General features: G+C 43.5%; 1 protein-coding gene across 12 annotated transcripts in view; it reads right to left on the reverse strand.

Annotated features, from left to right (window-relative positions):
- Positions 1-23,969, reverse strand: part of AKAP13 (A-kinase anchoring protein 13) — a 194,594-nt gene that overhangs the window by 125,989 nt on the left and 44,636 nt on the right. For all 12 annotated transcript variants that reach the window (XM_046899348.1, XM_046899343.1, XM_046899346.1 and 9 more), the window contains 2 exons: positions 19,289-19,333; positions 3,368-3,515 (listed from right to left, as the gene is read on the reverse strand). In XM_046899348.1, coding sequence (XP_046755304.1) covers positions 3,368-3,515; positions 19,289-19,321 — 181 coding nt within the window. In that variant the 5' untranslated portion in view covers positions 19,322-19,333. The remainder of the gene's footprint in view (positions 1-3,367; positions 3,516-19,288; positions 19,334-23,969) is intronic.

Consider the following 23,969-nt stretch of genomic DNA (forward strand, 5'->3'; position numbering starts at 1 on the left):
TTTGGCATGGTGGACAAGGTGGCACTGCTTCAACACTGGCTGTTCTGTGGTTTTTTTTTTTTTTCCTCCCATTCATATCCTCTTGCATCTTTAAATCAAATATGCCTACAGCTTCAAATGTCTGCTCCTCACAGAAGAGAAGTTTCTAATCTAAAACGTTAGGGAGATGAACCTGTAGAGGGAACTAATGTATTTTACACCACCATGGAGGGAAAAAAAAAAAAACATCTTTACACCTAAGTTAAAAATTGCCTAAAGGCAACCAAATCTGCATGCAACATTCCAACATTCTAGTTATGCTCTAACGAATGCAGTTTAGAGGAGGCATAGCCACTACGTAGATTCATGACATAAGCCATGGGAACTCGAAAGCCCATTCTCCCACCTTATAAATGTGTATAATTTATTAATTATTAGGGCACTCAGTGTGGGAAGTTCCACAGCACCATCCCGTGAGCAGCAGTGCCAGGGGCACACCAGCAGCCGGGGAGTTCCACGCTGATAGAGAAGTACAAGCCAATTACAAAATGGAATGCAAGATCTGATGTTTCTAATGAAAATTTGCTCTAAGAAAAAGCTGCTCCCACAAATTTACCATCAGATATCCTTTCATTATGAAATACAAAGCTTCCACTTAAACACTGAACAGATATAGCTAACAGTGCTGTTCAAAGCTAATGATAAAGATGAGATACGGAAGAGGCAGACTGTTCTGGTAGCTATATAAGACACAGCAGTCATTTGGCTGCAGATGTACACTTATTTAGATAAAGTGTTTCAGGATACACTTTCAACAGTTTACGTTTCCATTCCATTTTCTTTAATTTCTCATCTGACACAACCTTATGTTATTTATTTTTTTTTAATGTGATTTCATTTGAAAGTTTTGTTAAAACACTCAATTTTGGCAGCAAGTGTAATTATTTCCCTTTCTGTTTCTAACATCCCTATACATCACCAAAACTACTGACAAAGTAAAGAGAAAAAAAAAAAACCAACAGTCTTTTGTTTTAAGATTAGCTTTAACAGAGTTACAGCTCCCCCTGCAACCACAGGTGAAGACTTGTGTCCTCGTGGCTTCAAACAGTTCACAAGAAGAGGATGAAGAAAGAGCCATGGTCCCTGAAGGGAAGCAGAGGAGGCGTAGGGCTTGGAGAATTTATAACAAATCAGCCCTCCCTGCATCCACCAGAGCCTCCAGCAGCAGCTGTGCTCCCAAGGCTGTGCTACAGGGCGCCAAGGTAAAGGAAAGATGCTCTCAGATGGAAGAAGGTCGAGGTTCTGGCTGCAAGCTGTCTGCAGAGCTTGCTGGCACAGCACTCGCTGCCTGCCCAGGCTGGGGTGTTTAAACAGGGCTGGTCTCCCACACACCGCCTCTTGTTCATGGCTAATCCTGCTCTGAGGTCAAATAACGCCAGCCGTGAGTCACCACAGCATCTCCCAGGCAACTGGTGGAATATAGGACGTAAACACACAATTACAGATTCACTGCAGGGATCAGGAAGGAGAAGGAGGAGGAGGAAGAGCTGGGCTGAAATAAGTCATGCTTGTATTAAAATCAGTGCTGCAGTAACACTGGTCAAGCACGTCTGTGTCAGCGTGATAGCATGATTTTCTCCTCTCAGTTTGCTTCTCCCCAGAGTCTTTTCTTCACTGAAGTCTTTTTTTCCCCTCAGTTTCTCCTAAATGACGTGCAAACACAAGAGGGGGTGCTACACTAACGGCTGCTTGGCATTTAAGATGTCACCCTCATACTGCAGCCATTCTTCTGATACACATGGGCCTGCCTCTTCCTGGTGCCCCTGTTCAATTTTGGGCTGATCTAAGCTGCATCTTGGGACAACAATCATCCTTGTGGAATATCCAAGAAACAAAATCACCGTGCTACTAAACCAAAAAATATAAAATCCCATTACAAATAAAGGAACAATCGAAAGCTATTACCTCCCTTCCCTCTGAATCAGAAGCAGAGTCAGATTTCCCACTTGTTACAACTGATGGCGACCAGGGAGTCCTCCCCAGTGACTCAGTTGGGTTTGGGGCTGGCAGGACAGAGGAAGCAGAGCCATGGAGCTCGGGACAAACCATGGCCACCAGCCAAGCCATGGCACTGAGGATGCCCGGGCAAATGCTGTAGGAAAGCATTACTGCTGCCCGGAAATCCCATGAAGTATTCTGGTTCCTGAAGGCAAACACAGCATCCTTTCAGATCTTTTCTTGGCAATTTGGCCGCTGGGTCCCCGGAGGGAGATGAGGTCACACCACGCTGTCACAGCCCCTGCGCACCCCATGCACATACGGGCTGCGAGTCACCGCCTCTCCCCTTCTGTGAGAAAACAGACGCTGAGCTAATTGATTGCACAGGAATCAGCCACTGTAAAAAGGCTTCTCTTCCTGAGCAGAAAACAGCTCCAGCAGCACAGAAAGGAGCGGAAATGAGCAAATGAGGTGGCCAACTCTCAGCCACTAATCACCAGGAGGGAACGGCGCATTTCATTGGCCGAGTCCTTAGTCCAAGTCATACTTCATCCACATCTCTTATAACAAATCACTAGGCAGACAAATAATAATAATAAAACATTACACTCAGTGCCATAAGCTATACTGCATATAGAGAAAATGTCTGACTTTTTCTCACACTAATACCAATGTCCTGCATAGCAAGAAGTCAGAAGGGAAGGTTAATTGGAGGGACCGCAGCCTGGAACATGCCCATTCCCACAGGTCTGAAGTCACCAAAGAAAAACTCCATGCTGATTTCTTTTGTTTTAACTGCACAAAGGCTAAAGGAGAGCGGTGGGCTTTAAACGTGAAAAGCCATTCTGTCTGGACTCTCTGCTGGAGGGATGGCAGTGAGCACCACGTGTTTCCTTGCTTCTGCAAGGGCTTCAGAAAACGCTGTGTTTGTTCTCAACTGCACAACAAGATTTCAGGGAGAAGGGCTATGTTTCACAAGGACTGTAGCAATGAACCTCATCACACTAATTAAGCAGATCCCAAGAGTAACTGGAACTTACCAGGCCGTACACCATTTGGACACTAGCATCTTTAACCTTGCATATGTATCCTCCAGTATCCTGCTCATATTTAAAAGCTTTTCACTATGTGTAAATATAACTTTGTACTTTCCACAATAGAATTTAATTAAACATTAAATATTTACAAACTAAAAATCATACCATTCTAGCAAAGTCAAGCAAGAGATTTTTAAAAGGCTAAAGTGGTCATCCAAACCATATACTCTATCCTCAACGAAAGTGCGAATGAGAAAAAAAGTTGACCAAAACAGAATTATACTTAAATCCACTTGAATTAAGCAGATTTCATAGACTGATACACTGGTATGCAAAGAAAAGCAACTATTTACCAGGAGAAATCGTCTCCAGACTCCCGGGATTAATCTTTCTAGTGCTTGTGCAGTGCTGGACAGTTGACCCAGTGAAGATCAAGTAGAAAACTACATCATCTTCAACCTTATCTTCCTCAGTCAGCTGCACTGTAATAACAGAGTCGCCCTGGGAAAAAGAACAAACAAAAAAAAGAAGTCATTAAGTTTACATATCCAAGAACTGCATTAAATAAAACTCTGCCATCAGACTGCTGCTTTCTGTTCGTGTGCTCCTTTCACATGACTTGGGGCCCATCCTAATTTTCAGATATGCAAGTCATCCTTAGCACGCCTCTTAGCCAGACTATCAAGCATTATAGCCAGCCAACCAGCTAGAAAATATGTTGAGCTCAGCTCTGGGAAGAGACACATAGAAACCCCCAGAGTATATTCAGAATAGCAACTTAACATGGGGAAATCGTGCCATTGCACTGAAGTCTGATAAACACACGCCCCACACAGCATCTTTTATAGGCACGCACACACATACAGATAACTCCACGCACATATATATTACATATACTTAGCTAAGACAACAAAACGGGGCTAGCAACCCAACATGGCCTGTTTTCACAAGTTGAAATTCCTTCATTCTTTTCCCCTGCCAACCTAGCCACTGTGCTGATAGTTCCAGCGTGACCAACTCCACCACCGAACACATCCTTCCATCAAGAAACACATAGATACAAATGGTTCACATCCACTGAGGTTTATGAGAAAAATAGCTGATTCCTGCTCAACTTCACAGAGACTTTATTTTAGCACCTGAGAATAAAACCCTTGTATGTAGAGGGCATATAATCATTATCATTGCTAAACTGGCACAGGATACAGTAAATATACCTGCAATTCACGCACCCCTACAGACAACAGGAGCAATATCCAACAAATTCAGTTTTTCATGGAGAAGGAGAACCAGGGAATGGGGATGACTTGCAGTTACTATACCAATGAGTACTATACCACTTGATCTGACTGCCCATCATTTATCTGCCTGAAATACATAAAGCACGAGACATCACGAACAGACTGAAGTGACCTTGTGCCCCAGTTCCCTCAAAGATCAAAACCAGTTGGATGCCCCAGTTTTACACAGCAGATGCATTACTCAGCCCTCTGCCACAACACTGAGCATATGGTTAGGGCTGCAAATCTGGAAAAGATTGTTTTTATTGGTATTTGTGCAGATTATGTAATTCTGATTTGCATAGCCAATGGAAGACACATGTCACTTCACATCAAACCTTTCCCTTCAAATAACTCAGTTAATCTCTTCTTTCTCAAATACAATCCTTGAAGAAAAATCCAAGACTTCCAAGTCCTCACAAGCACCCATACCACATTACCATCACTTCCCACACTCCATTTCCAGTCTCCCCTATCTTCCATCATCACTTCAACTCTTTTCATGCCCCAGCAGAGCTTCCTCTCTCAAAGTTCACATCCAGTGAACTTCAAGCTCTTCTCTCCCCTGCTCTAGCTGGTAGCTCTCGCCCTGGGCAGGCTGCGTAGACTACTTTGGACAGAAACAAGATTTTTCAGTGCAGTGCAGCCCTCAGCCTTAAAAGATATGGGTCGGCCTTTTAGTGTACAAAATTATGAGCTCACAAAGATAAATGAAGCAGCAGGTAGTTTGCACTTCCACAGGCTGCAGAGTTCCAAATGGACATTTCAGGAAGGTGTTGCATGATAACATCGCACCAGACTTCCAGCTGGAGATAAAGGAACCACGGAGCAAAAGTATAGATCCTGCATAATCAGTTTTAAAATAAAAAACAGGTGCAAAAAGAAAGAAATTAAGCTTTAAACTCAAGCATGACGAGTTAACACACTGAGCTGAAAACAAAATAACTCATTGCAAGCAAATGGATCCAGCTTTGAGCGGATGCTCAATTAAAAAAGGAAAAAAACCACAAAAGTTTCAACCTGCAAATCCTTTGTGCTTTGACTTTTACATCCATCTTTGTTCAAGCTGTTCCCCCCTTAAGGCATGAACATACAAGGTACTTAAATAGACTTAAAAATGAGGTGCCATTTAAGGATACTCATCAAGGGGGCCAATTGTTCAAGTGGTAGCTCTTGTGGGGAACTGCTCTTTTCTTTAACTCGCAATTCCAGTACAGGCAGCCCAATTCTCATGAAGGAAAAACAAATCTGCAGAGAGTGCACGTGAGAAGACACCTGGCTGTACATGTGAACAAGGCCCTTGCCAGCACAACACTTAGTTTCAAAAAGATGTTAAAAAAAAAAAAAAAGACAAAAAGCAGCAAAATAAAATGATGACTACAACGTGCTGACTGTGCAAACACAGGTAAGAAACCTGAAATCTGTCCAAGCTGAGGGTTAAAAAGATGTATGAACCTTTCATATAGAAGTCTGAAGTTGCCAAGCAGCCAGGCCCAGTTTTAGGGGTGGCCCTGCTTTGGGGCAGGAGGGGTAGACCTGGTGACCTCCAGCAGCCCTTTCTAGCCAAACTTATTCCGCAGTTTGTATGTTTTGTTTTAGCTCTGTTTACCTTAGTGCACATTTAAGCCTAGAGGAAAAACAAATTCTCCTCAGCTGATATCGGTCAGCTTTTCAGCTGCGCTTACGCTGTGCTTCATGGAGGAACGCTCCCCATCGCCCTTCTCCTGCTGCAGGACCTGGCCCAGGACTGATCAGAGAAGCCTTATTACGTCACCTAAACATTATTATCATCTTTTAAATTGAAATTGTATACACGGTCTCCAAACGTCTGCAGCAAGATGGATAAGGTGCCACCTAAACGCTGCGTGCTTCAGTTTATTCTCAGCTGTCTTCTGAATGAGCTCTTGGCTGTGCTGTGCACGGGACAACTCACTGTACGTGACCAGAGATCCCAGTGGGAACAAAGCGCTAAGTGCAGACCGTCCTCCAACGCACATCGCTCTCCTCCGTTATGAACAACTTTTCTATCTGCTGCCAACTTTTATTTAATTCTAAAATGCCATTTGGAAACAAACGTATTTATTTGAAGAGGAAATGGTGCACAGAACAAGCCTCCCTCTTTCAAACACTTCTTGGAGCTAAAGAAAATCAGTTACAAACGCAGCCAAAATTCCTTCGATCCGCACAGAAGAGTTTCCAACAGCTCTGTTGCATTCAGCCTCCAAAAGCATTTTAATTGAAGTATGTTTACCTTTATTCATTTAATATTATCCAAAAAAGTCATCTGTTCAGTATCACTGCTGCACAAGGTGGTTATTATAACCCTTCTTTCATCCTCAATGGCTAGAACTGGATGGCCAGTCTGCCAATATCCCTTTGGTGAAAGTACAGACAGATCAAAGCGATTCCCTGGAATGCTCCAACAAATAAGAATAATTTAATTTCAAAACTAGTTTGGATTGACTAATATTTACTTGGCTTAGAGCCTATTGGAAATGAAAACATTCCATTTTTGTCCATTCATGAAAGAGGTCACCCTCGCCTTCATTTTGATCTGAAAGCCTCTGAAAAAGCCTTTTGGATAGCTGTAACGTGATGCAAAGAGCATGGACGCTGTTCTGCGCTCAAAATGCACTCCCTTCCTCAGGCAGAAGGTGATGCTGGTACAGCTTGTCTTGAACAGTCAGCTCCCTTAAAGGAGCAGAAATGCAATTATCTCTGAAAAAGGCCTCAGAGCAGGTAGCACCTCCAAAAAACAAAACCAGAAAGTGGCAAGGCACCTGCTTGTCGGCACTGGGATAACAAGAAATAACTTCCAAAATCTTTTTCTTTCACTTCAGGTTCTGGAAGCCTGCCTGTTTTGAAGGAACCTGCCACGGAGGGCCCTGTACAGCAGGACCACGAGGGAGAGCCCCTGTGAGCACACGCACACAGCGCTCAGCCGGACAACGTGGCTTCAGCCAGAAAGAAGACATTCTCCCTATGGGACACCCATTCTCCAGGCACGTTTCTCTATTTCCCCTTTGCAGTCAATCACTGTGCTGGTTAACAGATTTTAAAGTTTCTCCCCCCCCCCCAAAAAAGGCACACTCTACTTTTGCATGTGAAACGTGTGATTTCTAAACATTTTTTTTTTTCCCTCCTGGATCACACTGGGTATTTGAAATACATTATCTAACCCATTAACCACCCACTCTGACCTTCCCCCACACAAATTCTAAAAATACTTATGGAAGCAAAGCATGTGTTAGATAGCAAAGCTGAAGCACTCCAGCTTTGCTTTAGCTTTCAGTGAGAAAACGCTGCCGACCAGTAAAGCTACTTTTGTTCTACACAGAAAAGCCAAATTACTGCTATTGACCACTGCCATCTTGGGCTGCTTTTTCATGCAGGTAAAACCTATGCAGTTGTATGGAACAGAAAGTCAGCATATTAGATAGTTGAGATATTCATGTACAAGGAAAGAAATCTCTCTCCAATACGTTTCCTTCTCCAGAGCTGCTGTAGAAGTCAGCAAGGTGATGCTTTATTCTAGAGGCTGGATTAGGCTCAGGATTAGATGAGTAAGCGTTACCTGCCAACGCAACAAGTTTTGTTTTGTTTCCACTGTTCATAACATGAATCAGATTTCTGTTGGGTCATTACTTATTGCATTATGTTACGACAGAAAAAAAAAAAAAAAGGAGAAATGTGCTTTTGAAACACAACTTTTTTCCTTCCCCTTTGGAAAGCTCCAAACAGCTCCTAACTGAGTTGCTCTGTACCAGGATGACAGATGCAAAACCACAGCTATGGCTTCTTCCTCTCCTCCAAGGAATTCAGACTCATAGATGCTTTTATCTTTTAATTCTCAGGTGGAGGTGAACTCACTTTTACCCCAGCTGCAGCTCAACACAACGCACAGAATCAGGCTGCAATTGTAGGGGACAAGTCCATTCACATCCCTGTGCCCTGAGTTCCCTGTCAACGAAATGGGAATAATGGTTCAAACTCACCGAGTGCTCTTAATTTAAATGGCTTTTACAAGAAATGTTAGCTTTTCAACTATGTCATGTTTTCTTTGGAAATTGCTCAGGACTGAGAACAAATAAGTCAGACAAAATCATAGGGAAAGGTGAGACAGTTCCACCTCGGCTGAAATTGTAGGATGCTCTGAAATCAGCTGAAGGATGGAAAACGCAATGTCAAAGCAGCTTTCAAAAACACCAGAGAAATCATCCCACAAGAAAAGAAACAACGAAACACAACTGTATTGATGCTCTGTGATCCATTACCACTTATCTCTGCCAGTGAAGTAAGTCAACACAAACTTCTGCTCCTGGAAAACTTTGGGCCCAAAGTGCCCCCATATTGGCTGAGTGACTTGGAGCATCCCTCCCAGCTGAGTTACCCTGGTTTGGTACAAACACATACTGAACCCCCCACCTCATCACAGATAGGTGGAATCTGGGGCAGATTCTACCTCTGAAACATCCAGCTGCATCACCCTCGGATAGCGATGTGAGTGCATCTTGTTTCATTCTAAGGGCACCTTCCCCCTCAGGAACACCATTAGGACTGGTACTGCAGTCCCTGATGCACCCAATCCCTTCTGCAGATGGGGCCATTTATTCCACAACCTCTGAGCTCCTGTATATAAAAAGGAATGGAAGAAGTCAGAGGTACATTACAATGAGATAACAGCAGTCCTTACAGACACCCGCAATTTTAGCAATCCTCATCAAGTCAGGGGAGCACCGTGCGTCCAGCACAGACCATTCTGCAGAGCCCCAGCCTTCAGAAACAAAGCTAGTGCTGGGCATACTGCCCCAACACGAGCAGCTCCAGCAAGCCCTCCTTGCATGGAGATACCCCCCTCGATAACAGCAGTGACCTGGGTCAGCAGTGTAAAGGAAGATGGATGTCGTTCTGCTGGGGTGTTGCAACCTCCTGCAGATAAGACCTCCGGGGAGAGACTCCAGAAATAAACAGAATGGCAAACAGCCAAGCTTGGGGTAGGGTTGGGTCCTTTTTCACAGCGAACGACTGCGCACTCCTTGATCTTAAAGGCGCACGAAGCAGAGATTTCATTGTTATTTCTCAAGGAAACAAGTCACAAAGGAAGAGACGAAGAACAACTCCCGTGGTTTAAAAATAAAAGTTAAAAAAAAAAATCATAACCTCCAAACCCAACTTTACTTTGCTCTTGAATTAACAGCAGTACCATTAGGTTTGCCAGAGAGAAGTTTCAGGTTACCGTGGTGGAGGCTGAGCCCCTCTTTGATGAGAAAGACAGATTTTGCCATGTGGTCTCTTACCCTTAGGAAAATACAACGGTAGCCCACAACTTCTTGCCCACAGGCCACCAAAAGAGCGCAACGATGGTACAGGTTTTTCTGCCAGCCCACACAGCAACTCCAGGTGACACCTTCCACATCTCATTAGCACCACACAGAGCCAGCCCAGCTCCTCTTTCAGCATTAGCCACAAAGTCATGACCCAAGCACTGACTTGCGTATGCAAAGTAACTTCCTTCTCTCCAACACTTTCTCCTCACAAAGGTGAGGAAGAAGAACAATACTTTGAAGAATACTTTCAAAGAACAATATTTTGTCCAAAAGTAAGTTTAGGTTAACATGCTGATGGATTGGTGCAGGACAAAGAACGGACACAGAGTCAAAAAGGCCATTTAGTTAAGACTCTTTGGGTAAGAGGAATAAGTAGGAAAACATGGACACCTATGGTAAATACAGCACCAAGAAATAGCCTGCTATGCAGTGCTAAGGGGACAGAGGGAGCTGAGAACTACCAGTAAATACAGATGTTATTGGAGCTGCTGCTTCCAGGTGCAAGCTGGCTCATGTGGATCTATCCTGAGTGCAACCTGTACTGAAAGCACAGCGTGGACCTTGACTGTCTGCAGAGTTAGCACCATTAGCACTGATTTATGAGGGCAGCCTCACAGCTACATGACGTCCCACGCCAGTTCAGGTGTCTAATCCTGCAGTGGGGTTTGTTTGCAAAAGATAAATGGCTCAGGGGCAGCAAGGAGAGGGTTTCCTACTCTGAGCCAGTGCAAACAACACAAACGCCAACAGAATTGGACACACTTAAAGAAGCCCATTATTAGCAACCCACATCCTTTGACAGAGCACGTCTGCATCTCCAAATCAATCAGCTCTGTGATGAATCTTTATTGAATGTCAAGAGATGATTATAGGTATTACACACACATTAATACAGGCAGCTTGAAGGAGATCTCTACAGACTGCCAACAGAAAATCCATCAAAGTAAGAGGATCTCATTAGTGCTGAAGACGACATAATTTATCTCCATGGGTGCATCTTTACGACACTTTACTTTGGTGCACAGAGCCAGGGAAGTTACTAGAACTGGCTGCTGTTAATAGTCTGGGTGCATTATTGCTATAGCACAGAGCTCCACAAGCCCAGGAGCACTTCCACTACCAGCTCTTGTTCAGCAGCCGCAGGGAGCTGTGCTGTGCAGACAGCCTTCACACAGCTAAACAGCCATGGGCATTCCTGAAATTATAAAATTAACCAAAAAATAATTTAAAAAAAGGTTAAGTAGAAATACAGGAAGGATAGGAAGAGTGTCACTGAAATGTTTGTTATATACTGGAGAAGAAAATCTCAGGAAGATCTGTACTGATAAGAGTAGCGTATCCAGGAACATAATTATATTGTGTGGTTGAAATTGGCAGCACAGTGGAGAAAACATTGATTTATTTTCATTTATTTGAGCAGGTTGGCATTGGCCAGCTCATTCAAGAGGCATGCATAGAGGAGCACATGGACTACACACCAGGGGATTGACCTTTCACCTAAGCAGGTTTCCACATAATGCCATCACATGAAGGCAAGACAAAAAACAGGGAATCTTCTGCATAGCAAGATGTGCACTCTGGTATCACCCAGCTTCCTCAGCAAGGGCTGATCTTAACAGTAAGAGTTTTTCCTCAGAACTTCTGGAAGCCACTGCAAGCACCTCCTATAAAAACACATGCAAATTGACAGGAATGTCTTGTTCTGTCCTCTTTCTGAAGTCTATTCTGTTCCTTACTACACTGCAAAATGAAGCACACGATTTATTACCAGCTGCTTGGGCTGACAGTGCTCCCTGCTAACTACTCACATAGCAATAACAACAAAAATCAGAGTCTGGGAGAAATAGCAGACAGTCTGAGTGTGCTTGGTGACTAAGAAAGAAATCCAGCGATTCTCCTGGCATCAGAGAGCTGAACAGAGTCACAATTCCTGGAAGATAAAGTACGTGTGATCCTGGGAGATAAAGCAGATGTGATGACACATCATTTGAAACAACCTCCCGTCACCGCAGTATTTTCACAAATAGTCTTCATGTGTCTCAAAGGAAAAAAGTATTAATAATCAGCTTTGAACACAATCAAAGGCACCAGGACAGCGTTTTCCTTATACTTCAGCATCCTCTACAGAGCAGCAAGCCTCTTGAAGAGACACAGCCCACAGAGTGCCCCACACTGCTGATTTTCTGCTAGCTGCAAAGTATCTGCACCAGTCTTTAAGTGTTTTGCAGCCCGTGCTTGGAGCAACACTGCAGTGATAGAGGTACTTTTTAAAGTAGCATCCCTTTTTTTGGGGGGGGGAACAGAAACAGTTACAGCCATTATCCACCCCTTAGCCACAACCAATGTGCAGATGACGCTTTTGCAACACTGAGAAGAACCCCTTTGAAACAAAGATGCAAATGCAGGCAAGCTCTACTGACAGCTGCTCTGCAAACGCGCTGCAACAGAGCTGCCACTTGATGGCAGTACACTGCATTGATCTCAGCACGCAGCAATTAATCACAGTTTAGTTTATTTTCCACTTAGGAACAATATGGGATTGCAGGGGATAAGTGTTTGCAAGCACACCGCATGCAGCACAACCTTGTGAAGGACAGGAGCCAACAGGATTGCTGCAGATTTGAGAGCTTGTTTGAAAGCATCATGCCTTTGTCAATAAAGGGCCTTAAAAATCACCCTGACAAAAGCTTTGCTGTCAGAACTGGTTTTTAGCCTAACAGCACCCAAAAGGAGTGTCAGAATTTTGTGACAAAATAAAGCTGGGATCCACATCTTGATGATGGGAGATTTGTTTGGTGGTCCTAAAGGTAAGGTAAGATTGTTTATAAATTCTCTGTAAGTGCAATCCACAGAGAAAGAGCCTTTTCATCCTCGTCAACACCAAGTCCTGCACTCCATCGATCAGGAGAGGAAGCACCACAAGGGTTGGAATGCAATCTCTCAACTTCATTCCAGATACCAACCAGCTCATCAGCTACTGCAAGACCTAAAAAAACCCCTAAATTCAGACCCTCAGAGGTATAATTCAGCCAGCATTTTATAGTTTTGTTTGTTGTTTTTTTTTTTTTTTTTAATTAAAACTCAGTGTGACAGTGTAAGGACTGCTTCTGTATGTTGCAGCGGGGCTCAGTTTCAGGAAACAGGTTGACCCAATCTCATAGCTCTGCCAGAGAGATGATCATCATCTCATTCACTTTCCCACCCTTGCCCTGTACCAGGCCTGGCATCTTTCTTCCGGAAATCTTATTATTTGAAGATCATATGTAATGCTGCAAAGTAACGCTGACTTAAGGGCAGAACTTCAGACAGCAAACGCTCCAGACGTTAAGCTGGTCCACTTGTTGCTCACCATCGCACTCATACACACTGAAGAAGATGACAGAAGCAAAGATCAAATAGACAATTATGGCAGGAGGGCTTGGAACCCAAATCACCACCACTTTTAGTTTGGCTAACAGGAAAGAAGTGCTGAGAAGAGACCTCTGAGCTGCAAATTAATTCATAGTGCACCTGGAAGAAAGGAAGGCAGTGCTGATGGCCCTTCCTGGCTTGTCCAGCTAAAGCTGTCCCAAGTAAATGCGTAAGATGACCACTTTACAAGAAATCCTACACCAAGTAGATCCTATAAGACAGAGAATGCTTCATCTAAGAGGAGCAAGCCAAGCAAACAGCTCTGTGATAACCCATCTGGGCCACACCGTCAGCATTCAGGTACCCCAAGCACTTCTGGGTGCCCATTTTGGCAGAATGGGTGACATTTGTTTCATGACGTACACCAGAATTTGAGAACAATTCAAATCAAGGACCTATGTAACAAAAACTCAAAAAAAAGGATAAGCACAGAGTAGGAAGGATTTGATTTTGCCTGCAAAATGAAAAAGAACCAGGAAAGTCCCAAAGCACTGCTCTCAAAACCAAGCTTGATCTGGCGCCCCAGCTAAATGTCTTAAAACCAAACAAGCAGCAGGTTCTTCCACAAGGAACACAAGCAAGTATTTTATTTGTAAAGGGCGCTCAGAGGCCTTCCATTCATAAATCAAAGACACTTTGAAGGTGAGGCAGAAAACTACTTTGTCATTAAGAAGAAATCAAGCACTCGACAAATAAAAGACAAGAGGCTTATCAGATCCTGTCACCGCAGAACTGAGCTGAACATCAAGGCTGGCTCTCCTCTTGCCTAAGGACCTCAGGAGAAAGTAAGACAAGACTTCTGCGTAGTCATTGTCATGAGAAACTGCCACATCAAACACAAGCTAGGCATATTCCACTTTTTCTGCTGGACTGATTTCAGATATTCAGATATCCCCGTGGCTTTTGTCACTGTTGATGGCCACTAAGTAAGCAAATTCAGCTTTAGTAGAAAAGCAACTAGACTACAGCTGCTAATCTCATGGCAACAGTTTACTGTGCTAGGACTATGAAGCTATTTCATTCCTTCCTTTTGTGTCTTCGGTAGAGATTTCCAAAGACCATTAACTACTTAGCAGATAATGTTGCACAAGCCATACCTGGGACTGTCTCAGACGTAATAACCACCCAACAGACACTGCTGCTAAAGCCTCAAGCTCTCTGTATTGTGCTTTTTTTTTTTCCCCTGTGTAATCCTTTATTATTTACTCAAAAGAGGGTTCCTCTTAAAATACAAACATCAGAGGTTACCACACTTGTTTTTCCTCAGGAATACACATACGAGGTGCACTTCAATTGTGTCTCAATCCACGTGAAATATGTAAGTGAAAGAAATATACTCCTATTATTAACACTATCTTTTTCTTCCCATCTACATTGAGGCACAACACACTGGGAAACTTACAGCAGTTCATTCGTTAACAGAAGAGATCCACTGCACCCAAAACCCAGGTTACAGTAAGAGAGGGTCAGTGCACTTCTGCTGAAGCTTTTGAAGTTCATACTTCATTAAGCTGCACAGCATTTTGGCGTGGAATTGAGAGCTCTCATCTTTATCAAAACTCTCTCTGAGAAATTCTAAGGGTCACACAGCTCCTAAGTGGCAATTTATACAAGAGACTCAGTCCACAGACTGATTAAAGACCAAAGTCAATGGGAGCGCCTTTATCAATTAAGTGTGTGCCCTCCCATACATTCACTAGGTATGACACACTTGGCTTTGTCATCCCAAATAACCTAGGCACACCTTAGACAAACTGCACAGAAGGAGTGCTGTGATTTAGAACAAGTTCTTTCCTTTTAATCAAAAAGGAAAAAAAAAAAGGAATGATGCATCATCCTTCCCCGGCTGCTAATCTTTTCCATTTCACACCCACTGATCATTATCATTGCAAAAATACCCACACACCCGTCTTAAAGGTGGATCTAAAGTTGTAGTCTTGGTAGTAATAGAGGGAAGATGACACTCACTGCTTCACACCTCAACCCTGCACGTCACCTCAGTCTGGCCTAACACTTTCATACCCAGTACTGCTCTCAGGTTTTACTTCTAGAAGACAACATGGATTTAGGAGTGGCAGAAAATGTTATCGGGTATTTTTATAACCCATTCACATTACAATAACCCTAGAGCTAGCAGCCAGCGAGGCTGAGATCAGAAGCCATGAAGGTTCTTCTGAAGTCAGATTGCTGGGACACTGCAACTGGTTTGATCACAGTCATTTACTTGTGTGCACTCTGTATTTACCAGTTTGGTTAGAAATAGAGACATGGCCTGTGATCCTTGATCCTTTTGTAATGCAATCTCCTGCTGGATACCCCACTGGACTCCCTATTAATGATAACATATATACAAAGATCAACACTTTGCTTCTACCAAGCTCTTTCCTATTTTCTTTCTCTCACTCCGATTTTAGCCTCAGCCACATTTAAGTGAAGTGATTGATCTAAGCTATTTCATATGTAAACAGAGAACTTAACTAATGAATCACAATAGAACAAAAACCACTCGAAAATAAGCCTCTGTTACTTAGAGCAATGCTGATCCCTTTTTTCCTATCCACGTACTCTCAATGAATTAAATATTCCAGTAATACACCGACCAGAGCTAAGAAACACCTTACAATACTCAAGTTGCAATTTTGACTTTTGTTGGTGCAGATACTCAGCTTATTCAAAAGGGTGAAGATTAAAGAGATCACGTCAAGTATCCAATGAAAGTAAACAAAACTGAAGCTCCCGACTTCCTGCCTCCCATTAATGCCAGAGTTCTGCCATTTTCCCACTCCACCCTGAGCCCCGCCAGCACATGGGGCATCTCAGTCTTTTATTTGGGGTTCTGGGTGCACAAAGCCCCAGACAGAGCAGAAGCAAGATTTGAAACGTTGTCCTACATCCACTACTTCATGCTTGATAGAGTTCCCATACCAGTGGGACAGCTCTGAAGTACAAGAGGTGCTGAAGTACAGGTGAAGCCACTTTCAGATCTAACGTGGTACCTGAGCACCAATAGAGATGCTCCCAAGTACTGCCCCAGGACTGTTCAGCCACATGGACTTTTTAGCAAATCCTGCAGTAAAGTACACTTGAAGAAACCCATGTATGTTAAAAATGTTCATAGAGCAACTCTTCCACAGAACATCCACAGTCACACCAAAGCCTCCATATAAAGTCTGACCCATATAATTTACATACTGGGAAAATAAAAACAGCAACAACAACAACAAAAAAAAAACAACAACAACAAATACAGAAGAGCACCAGCAACAAAAAACCAAAGATGCCAACCAAGTGACAGCTCCTCTTCAGAACCCTGAGCCACACCAGTGAAAAAGCCAGGAGACAAAGCCTAGTCCCTGCTACAGCCTTACGTCCTATGCAGATTACACCTCTAGAAACTATTGCTGCATTGAAGCCAAGTTTGTATGACAAGGTTTAGGACCAGCACTTTAACAAAGAGAGGTGAACCCTTCATCACAGCTGCATGAACACAGCAGACCTTGTCAAGGACTCTCCAGCTCTGCTGCCTCGGCTCCTCAGAACCTGGCAGCAAGACAGCAGCTAAGGTTTGTCCCTCATCAAAATGCTTCAGAAAGGAGGTAAGGTTTGGACATCTTTATTTGCAATTCACACAACCCTAGGCCAAACACACCGTCATATATAAATGCAAGTGAGTGCTGACAGCCATGCAGCTCGGATAACTGCTTGGCCCTGGCATTAAGTGTCTCGCACTGCGCCGAACTCGCACTACGCTGTATCAAGGAATGCATAGCTGTCCTATCTCTCCTGGCACGAGCTCCTCTGCCTTGTGACCGTGCTGCTGGCAAACCAGGAGCAGCACCAAGCTCATCCCTGTATCAGAGCATATGTGGAAGTGCTGCATTTTCTGTCACCCACAGAATTTTGGTTTCGAGTATACTCAACACCTTGGGCTCCCAGTATGTCTTTCATAATTATTAAGTTACAAGTCTGGGCAATCTGGTAGTCATCAGATAGGGTGTAATGTGCTACGAGCTGATAGACTTCCAGGAACAGATCTGGAGATATCATTTTTTTTTTTAGCATCTTCACTCAAAAGTAGATCAGTAAAACTGCTACAATCACATTTTTCTAAGACGTTCTTGTTTTATTTCTGTGCAGTAGCAGAGTCTGCACTTCACATGGAGCTTTCAGGATGAAACTCATGCAATACTCAAATTAAGTAATCTCGAACCTAAGCTATTGGTTTAAAAGAGAAAACGGATACAGGATGCACTGCAAAGACCCCAAGCACAAAAGGGTAAAACCTGGGGGAAGCAACGTTCCTGAAAGTAGACAAACGTAGAGAGATTCCCTGATGTGTTTGTATTGCCTGCCATTTCCAGTCATCTATTTCACAGAGCCGTAATTAATTATGGAGAAATTCACTGGACACTGCTCCCAGCTTCCTGAAAACAAGCTGGAGGAGGAACCCATGCAATGAAAGCAGAGTTATCACCACTGCTCTGAACAAGGAACCTGGTGAGGTTTGGTATTCACCTGTTAATGGGCCAGGCCTTGAAAGAAGAAAAATACCAGGAAAATCCATTTTCCTGTATGTCCTACTCACGTCTCAGTTCTCAGATGAGCTGAGCCAATTCACACCTCCACAAACACAGCAACTAATTTTAAAATCTGTATAACATTGACACTGAAAGGAAATAGGAAGATTAAGCGACTAGTTTTTAAGGTTGATGAGTTTCTCTTTGCTTTCTCCTCTTTCTTAGGCCACCAAAATTTATTCATTTTAAAAGGGATTCAACCTGCAAAGGCACCTGGCCGTGGGATGATAAAGGGGAGAGAAAAAGGAGTCCCTGATGCAGTAATAATGTTGCCATGAACTTATTCCCATCTTAAAGAAAAAAAACACTGAGTGCCATATAATCATTGTTTTCCAGTGGGTAGAGCTTGGTCACAGCCAAGTCCTCCTCACTGTCACGTGGGGAAGAGGACTTCTTAAATCAGCCACTGAAGTATGTACTGAATGCAAAGCTACACAAAATGGTGGGAAAGTAAACTGAGTCAGAAGATAAGACTGGGAAAACAAAGCCTCCTGATTAGTTAAGACATATCCAGCTCAAAAGAAATAAGAATAATTTCATCCTGCTTTCTGCTGTTTATACATTTCTACTGTAGCATCTGCAGTATTATATTTATACATAAGTTTATTCTCTTTTAACAAACCCGAAGTTTAAATTAAGTTTTTTCAAAGTCACTCTGTTCAGCATGTTTGTGTTTTAACAGACTTCAGGCTGACCTGAGCTCCATAACAACACACAGCACGGTGTTCTACTCCAGGAAAGCTGTTTTGCTCAAGTCAGATCCATCTGCATGGTGTTCGCCTTGCTCCCAGCACCACACTTAGCACAGGAAGTACAGAATAAATTCTAACACAGACAAATTGCAGATGGTAATTAAACATATACAAAACTTGAAAAGTTCCATGAAATTAAAGGTCAATAAATTCACTGTTTACAACAAATGCTTTCCAAGATATGGCTCAATTACCTGATGTGACAGCTTCCTATTCCTACCCCACAGAGCTACACTCTTGAGCAATTTTTCCTCCCTGTTTTCCATCCTTGCAGCACACAAACCCAGGACAGCTTAGCAGCCCATCCTGCTCTGTGCATGGCAGTGCAGAAAGTAAACGGTTACAGCCTTGGCTGGCAGCTTTGGCACAAATGTCACACACATGCATCCACCCCCTCAAATTTGGGTTTAATTTGACAGTCCCTGTATTCTACAACAAAGCTGCTATTCAAGAGCAAAAGGAAGCTTGTTCCCTATTAACTCAGCCACCGAGGCTACGAGCTTGCAGGAGGTGACGTAAGCCATGCCCTGCTGCAGGAGCCTGTCAGCCCTGCCCCAGCTGCTTCCAGACATTCCCTGCCACGTTTAAAACTGAGCAGAGAAACATTATCACAGCGAGTGAGTGTTGTGCATTCGATGTTCTATGCTCCACTCCAGCAATCCCTTCTTATGGCCCTGCACTGCGCAGGACAGCAACAGCAGCATTACCACGTGCCACAAAGCTTCCTTCAAACCGTGTCCTCGGAAGCCAGAGGGACTCAGTAACTCACCTGAGGGTTACCACTGTGTATTGGCACTACGACTGAATGAATACAAGCAATGTCTTTGGGGAGCAGGGAGGAAATGAGCAGAATCTCCATCACGGGTGGTGGGAAGCATTTTACGGGAATAGGAGGAGAGGAAAGAACTGTTGAAACTTTTTACTCACATATAACGGAGCTTGCTGTGGATTAAGTTTCATGACCTCAGAACACTGAAACAAAAAAGAAAAGACAAATTTAGGACTGTTTTCCATAAAAATGTTAAGTACTTCTCCATAAGCTGCATGACGTTACATTTCCAACGTGGTACTAGCACTCTTATATTACTGCTTCTAATAGAAAGTTATGTGAAAACGACTATTTTCGGTATTTTCCCACTTTCGGGTCAACAAGGATCTGCTAAATCTTATTTTTTCATGTATGCAGTTATTATGTAAAGACAACTCTAAAACAGTTTGCAAAGCAACTCAGAGCTTCTCATCTGTACCACTGCCCACGTTGGCACTTGTGATACTCCAAGTGAAATGGGCTTCCCATTCACACACCTCTAAATCCATCCCTCCTCCTCACAACCTTTGCTTTTTATGACAGTGATCAGTCCTTAACTACACATCTATCCATACATCCCTCTTCCATACGTCTTCCCATTTCTCCACTGCAGCGGCAAACAGCACAAGCAAAAGCTGTAAGCTTTTGTTTAATGCATGTATAAAGCAATCCAAGCTCCTAAGATGAAGGCATGCAAAAGAATTAAAAAGTCAATCTCTGTCACTCCTCATGTCTGCAGCACTGCAAGTACTTCAACCCCTTTTCAAAAGGACATGAAACACCACTCTGCTTTTCCACGAAAAAACCCACACAGGATCTTGTTCATACTTTGTTCCCTCCCAAGCACCCCCAGTTTGCCTTTAGTGAGGCAGAAATCCAAAAACAGTTGAAGTTCTCTTAGCTGATTCCAGCTTTTAGTGCTCCCTCACACCCTCTCCTTATACTGCAAAGTGGTTTTGCACTGGTTATTTTCAATGGCTGAGCTACCTGCTCAGCCCAACACCGTCCCGCTGCAGAAGGTCCCACACCACAGACAGATGAACACCTCGCAATAGCTTCTAGATTGATTCAATTCATACCTATTTTCAACCTCAGAAGTCCCTTCCAACTGCAAGAATGCCTCGAAATGGTTACACTTCATAGTTTTCCCTGCGTCTTTGGATTTACAAAGTACTCGCTGGTGAAAACAGGGGACAAGGAACACAAGCTGTTGTTCGGGCTGATAAGCTCCAAAAGCAGCTCCGCAAGCAACCCTTCCTGTGACACTGTCCTGCCACACCAGTCCTGCTGAGCTCTCACAAAGAAAAGCAGAAAATAGAAGAAAAGCAAAAAAGACTAGAAGAAAAAAAAAAAATCCAACGCAAGTCCAAACCATGCAAGCCTTGCCAGTCTGCCTCATGACCTACCTGAACATCCCTCCTGTTCTGAACCTAGGCATCCTGAACAGAGGAACCGAAGTAAAATCCAGCTGAGAGCAGTTATTGGACCTTACAGAGATTAAACCAGAGTTGGACAAACTCCCTTTAAGCCCATCTCGGGTTTGAATTTTTACAAAGTCTCACTGCAACAGAGCAATTCCCTCCTGAAGCAAAGTTACGTCCCGCAGTCTGGCTCAGCAATCTGGTAGTACTTGGATATGACTTACAAAAATATATCGCTGCAGAGAAGCAAAACAGTTCTGTCTCAGATGAGAATATTTAAAGGGAGTTAATACAAAGCATTGTTTTCTCACCATTTCTTTTCAAGTCACGGCAAGTACACGAACTACTTCTCTTTTTGCTGATAAAAGATGAGGTGTGATATACCGTCAAAGTCAACGTGTCTACATTTTTGCATTTATAAAAACTTTCAGGATTGCTCTTTAGCCCTGAAATTCAGCCATACCTCCACACTGGCTATATGACAACTGGCCTAAGATGCAAGTTAAAGAATGGCACATGAAATATTCAGGAGAGCAGAACATGACAGGTCTGTATCTGCCCAAGACACAAATTCTACTCCTTGAGCTCCTCTCCATTCCCAAATGGTTTGTTTTACCAAACTCTCATCAGTTATTTTAGCTTCTCAGAAGTCAGCTCCAAGGAAAGGAAGTTATTCTAACGTACTCAAAGTCATCCTTTCCCCTTTGTTAACTAACAGCTTTAGCTCTCCTACATCAAGGTTCACAGGTATGTTATTGTCACTGATGTCACCACACAAAATAACTTCTGCGATTTGCAAGCAAGTTACATCTACAGTCACTCACAATGCCAAATAAGCAAACACACTCTTGGGAAGCTTGCACCTCATCTTCACCACAGCTGTTTGCTTTGCTGGGACAAACCTACGGGGAAGGGGCCAACGCGCCCTACAGATACAGGACTGCCACTGCTACCTCCCCATCCTGCTCCTATTGGCTATGCCCAGCCATCAAGTCAACACTTTCAGAAAAGCCCAACCCAAGGCCTCACCAAACAGGCCAGGAAACACGCCTGACCCCTGTGCACTGCTAAAGCAGCAGCATGCTTTAGTGTTCTGATTTATCATCCCTTCCCCGGTGCAGGTTTGAGAAGCAGGAGAGGTGCCGACAGAAGGAATCATGTACTAAACCAGACCTTTCTTCACCTTTTTTTACTGACAGCTTCATGGGTGCTTTAACCTACCCCCTTCCAGCTAAGCCATGGAGGGGCCTTGTCACACCATGCTTGGTGTTTGGGCTGCCAGGCCGTAGGAGTGAGCCATTATGAGCCCCCTTCCCTGCTTTCACAGGTTTTGTGCAAGGTGCCATCCTGACACCTACTGCTAACGCTCCTCACGCCTTCATACGCAGCAGAAACCATAGCTCCTGCACTCCATCACAATGTCTACTGTCAGATTTATCCAAAATAGGCAGCTGTTACACTGCATATAAGGCCCAGTACCATCAAAGCACTTCAGTTGTAGGTTCCCACTGTGCAAAGCCTGCACTCAGGCTCCTTTAAGTTTTTTTTATCAGATCACTTTAACGGAGCAGACAAAACAAGTGATATTAAGAACTTTCCTTTCAAGATCATTGGTGGAAACTAGTATAAGAAGTCTGACTGCACTGAAGGTACCAAAGATGCGTACAAAACAGCAACAGCAGAAGGGTCTCCTATCAACAGAGCATTTGGATTTTTGCTATTCAAGTAATCACGTGACCTTGCATACTCTGACCTCTGCCACCCTACAGAAACTCATGTTGCATTGCTTCATCCCCTTCCTGGCAGATGTCTGGCAGCAGCTGAGCAGAGAGAAACAGGAAAGGACACATGCAGGTCAGGAAAGGAAGGATGGGCTGGTTCCAAACTCCCTCCACGTAACCTCATCTTATGGGAGAGCTGAGTTTGGTTGAACAGACAGCGTCAGTCACAAGTTGCAGAGGCCAAAAGAAGACTTTATACCTAAGGAAGCGAAAATACTGACGCTGTACATGAAAGAAAAGGGGATGCCCAGGAGTTCAAACATATGGCTGTGCTGGTATGGGATTTCTGTTTGTTTGCAGGAGAAGTTCATAGCAGCAGCCGTGAAGTAGGGTGACAGCGTAACTGCTGGATGCTTGATCCTGACAAACAAGAAAAATATCCGGAAATACTTCCTGCAGGAAGGTGTTCCCCCTTTTATCTTACTAGAAGTCTTCACATCAATGGCCTAAATGAAACAATTTAATATTTCATAATATATATATGTCAGTCCAATTTTTCAAAGTATGCAAACTTCATTTGCAAGGAGACAAGCAAGTTTTGAAGATATTTTATCTTGTTAGGAAGTGCTCTGGCAAAAACATATGAGAGAAACAGAGCAACAGATAAATCTGAATGGCTGCTTCCCATCAGCAGAGGACTAAATGTAGGTTGCTGGATGTTAACGTCTCCAGCCAGAGGGTAGGCAGGCAGCCTCTGCAAAGAAACAACTTAGTATAGTAAGGAAAATGAAAACAGAAGACTGTGATGGTAATTATTAGAGCAAGATTCATAAGGATCCTAATTTAATAAGCTGGACTGCTTTAAATGCAAGACGTAAAAAAAGGGGGAGAGGGGAAAGCAAGGCTCTTTGGTGTTGAAAGATAAAAAGCTATAAAACATTTTCTTCTGTATTGATTAGAGGACTACTCATGGGTTAGAGGAGGACTGTATATATTAGAGGAACTCATCCTCTGAGTTGATGCCTGCTCTGCTCCCCAGAAAGCAGTTTCTATCTTTTTGGACAGGTAGCACCACACCTGCCCTATCAGCCAATGCAAACTGCAGAGAGAATGCCTGGCCCTGTTGTGAGATATGGAGTTGGACTGTACATGAACTGCTTTCAGAGCCAAGCCAACAAGAAAGGGCAAATAACAACCCCACCTCCACCCTTTAAGGCCTTCAATCTGCTACGGTTCGTGTTGCAAAGGAAAAAAAAAATCACATCTATTGCACCTTCTCCATCATTGTCAAGCCAGAAAAGAAATGAAGAGTACACTTAGGAGTCCCACACATGAATTCTAGAGAAAACCTCACAGGAAGAGCAGCTTGCTTTCCGCAGGCAGGGCACACGCAGCCTGCACTGAAACATGCTGACATCTTCTAACAGAAACAACTGTTGCATGTGCTCAACCTAGAAGTCTATTTACACAGTCAAAAAGAAAATGACCGTGCCGGTCACTGCCAACTGGAAGGGCTCAGCTCTGTCCCCAGATGCTATTTGTCACGGTGCTGGAACAGGCAGACAATGCGACTGCTCTGAACGCTGTCTCTTAAGGCTGCTTCCCAAGCTGTGACTGCACAGAGAGCCAAACCTTTCCAAGCGAGCAACGGGAATTGC

This window comes from Gallus gallus, chromosome 10 (genome assembly GCF_016699485.2).
Source record: "Gallus gallus isolate bGalGal1 chromosome 10, bGalGal1.mat.broiler.GRCg7b, whole genome shotgun sequence".
Taxonomy (NCBI): Eukaryota; Metazoa; Chordata; class Aves; order Galliformes; family Phasianidae; genus Gallus; species Gallus gallus.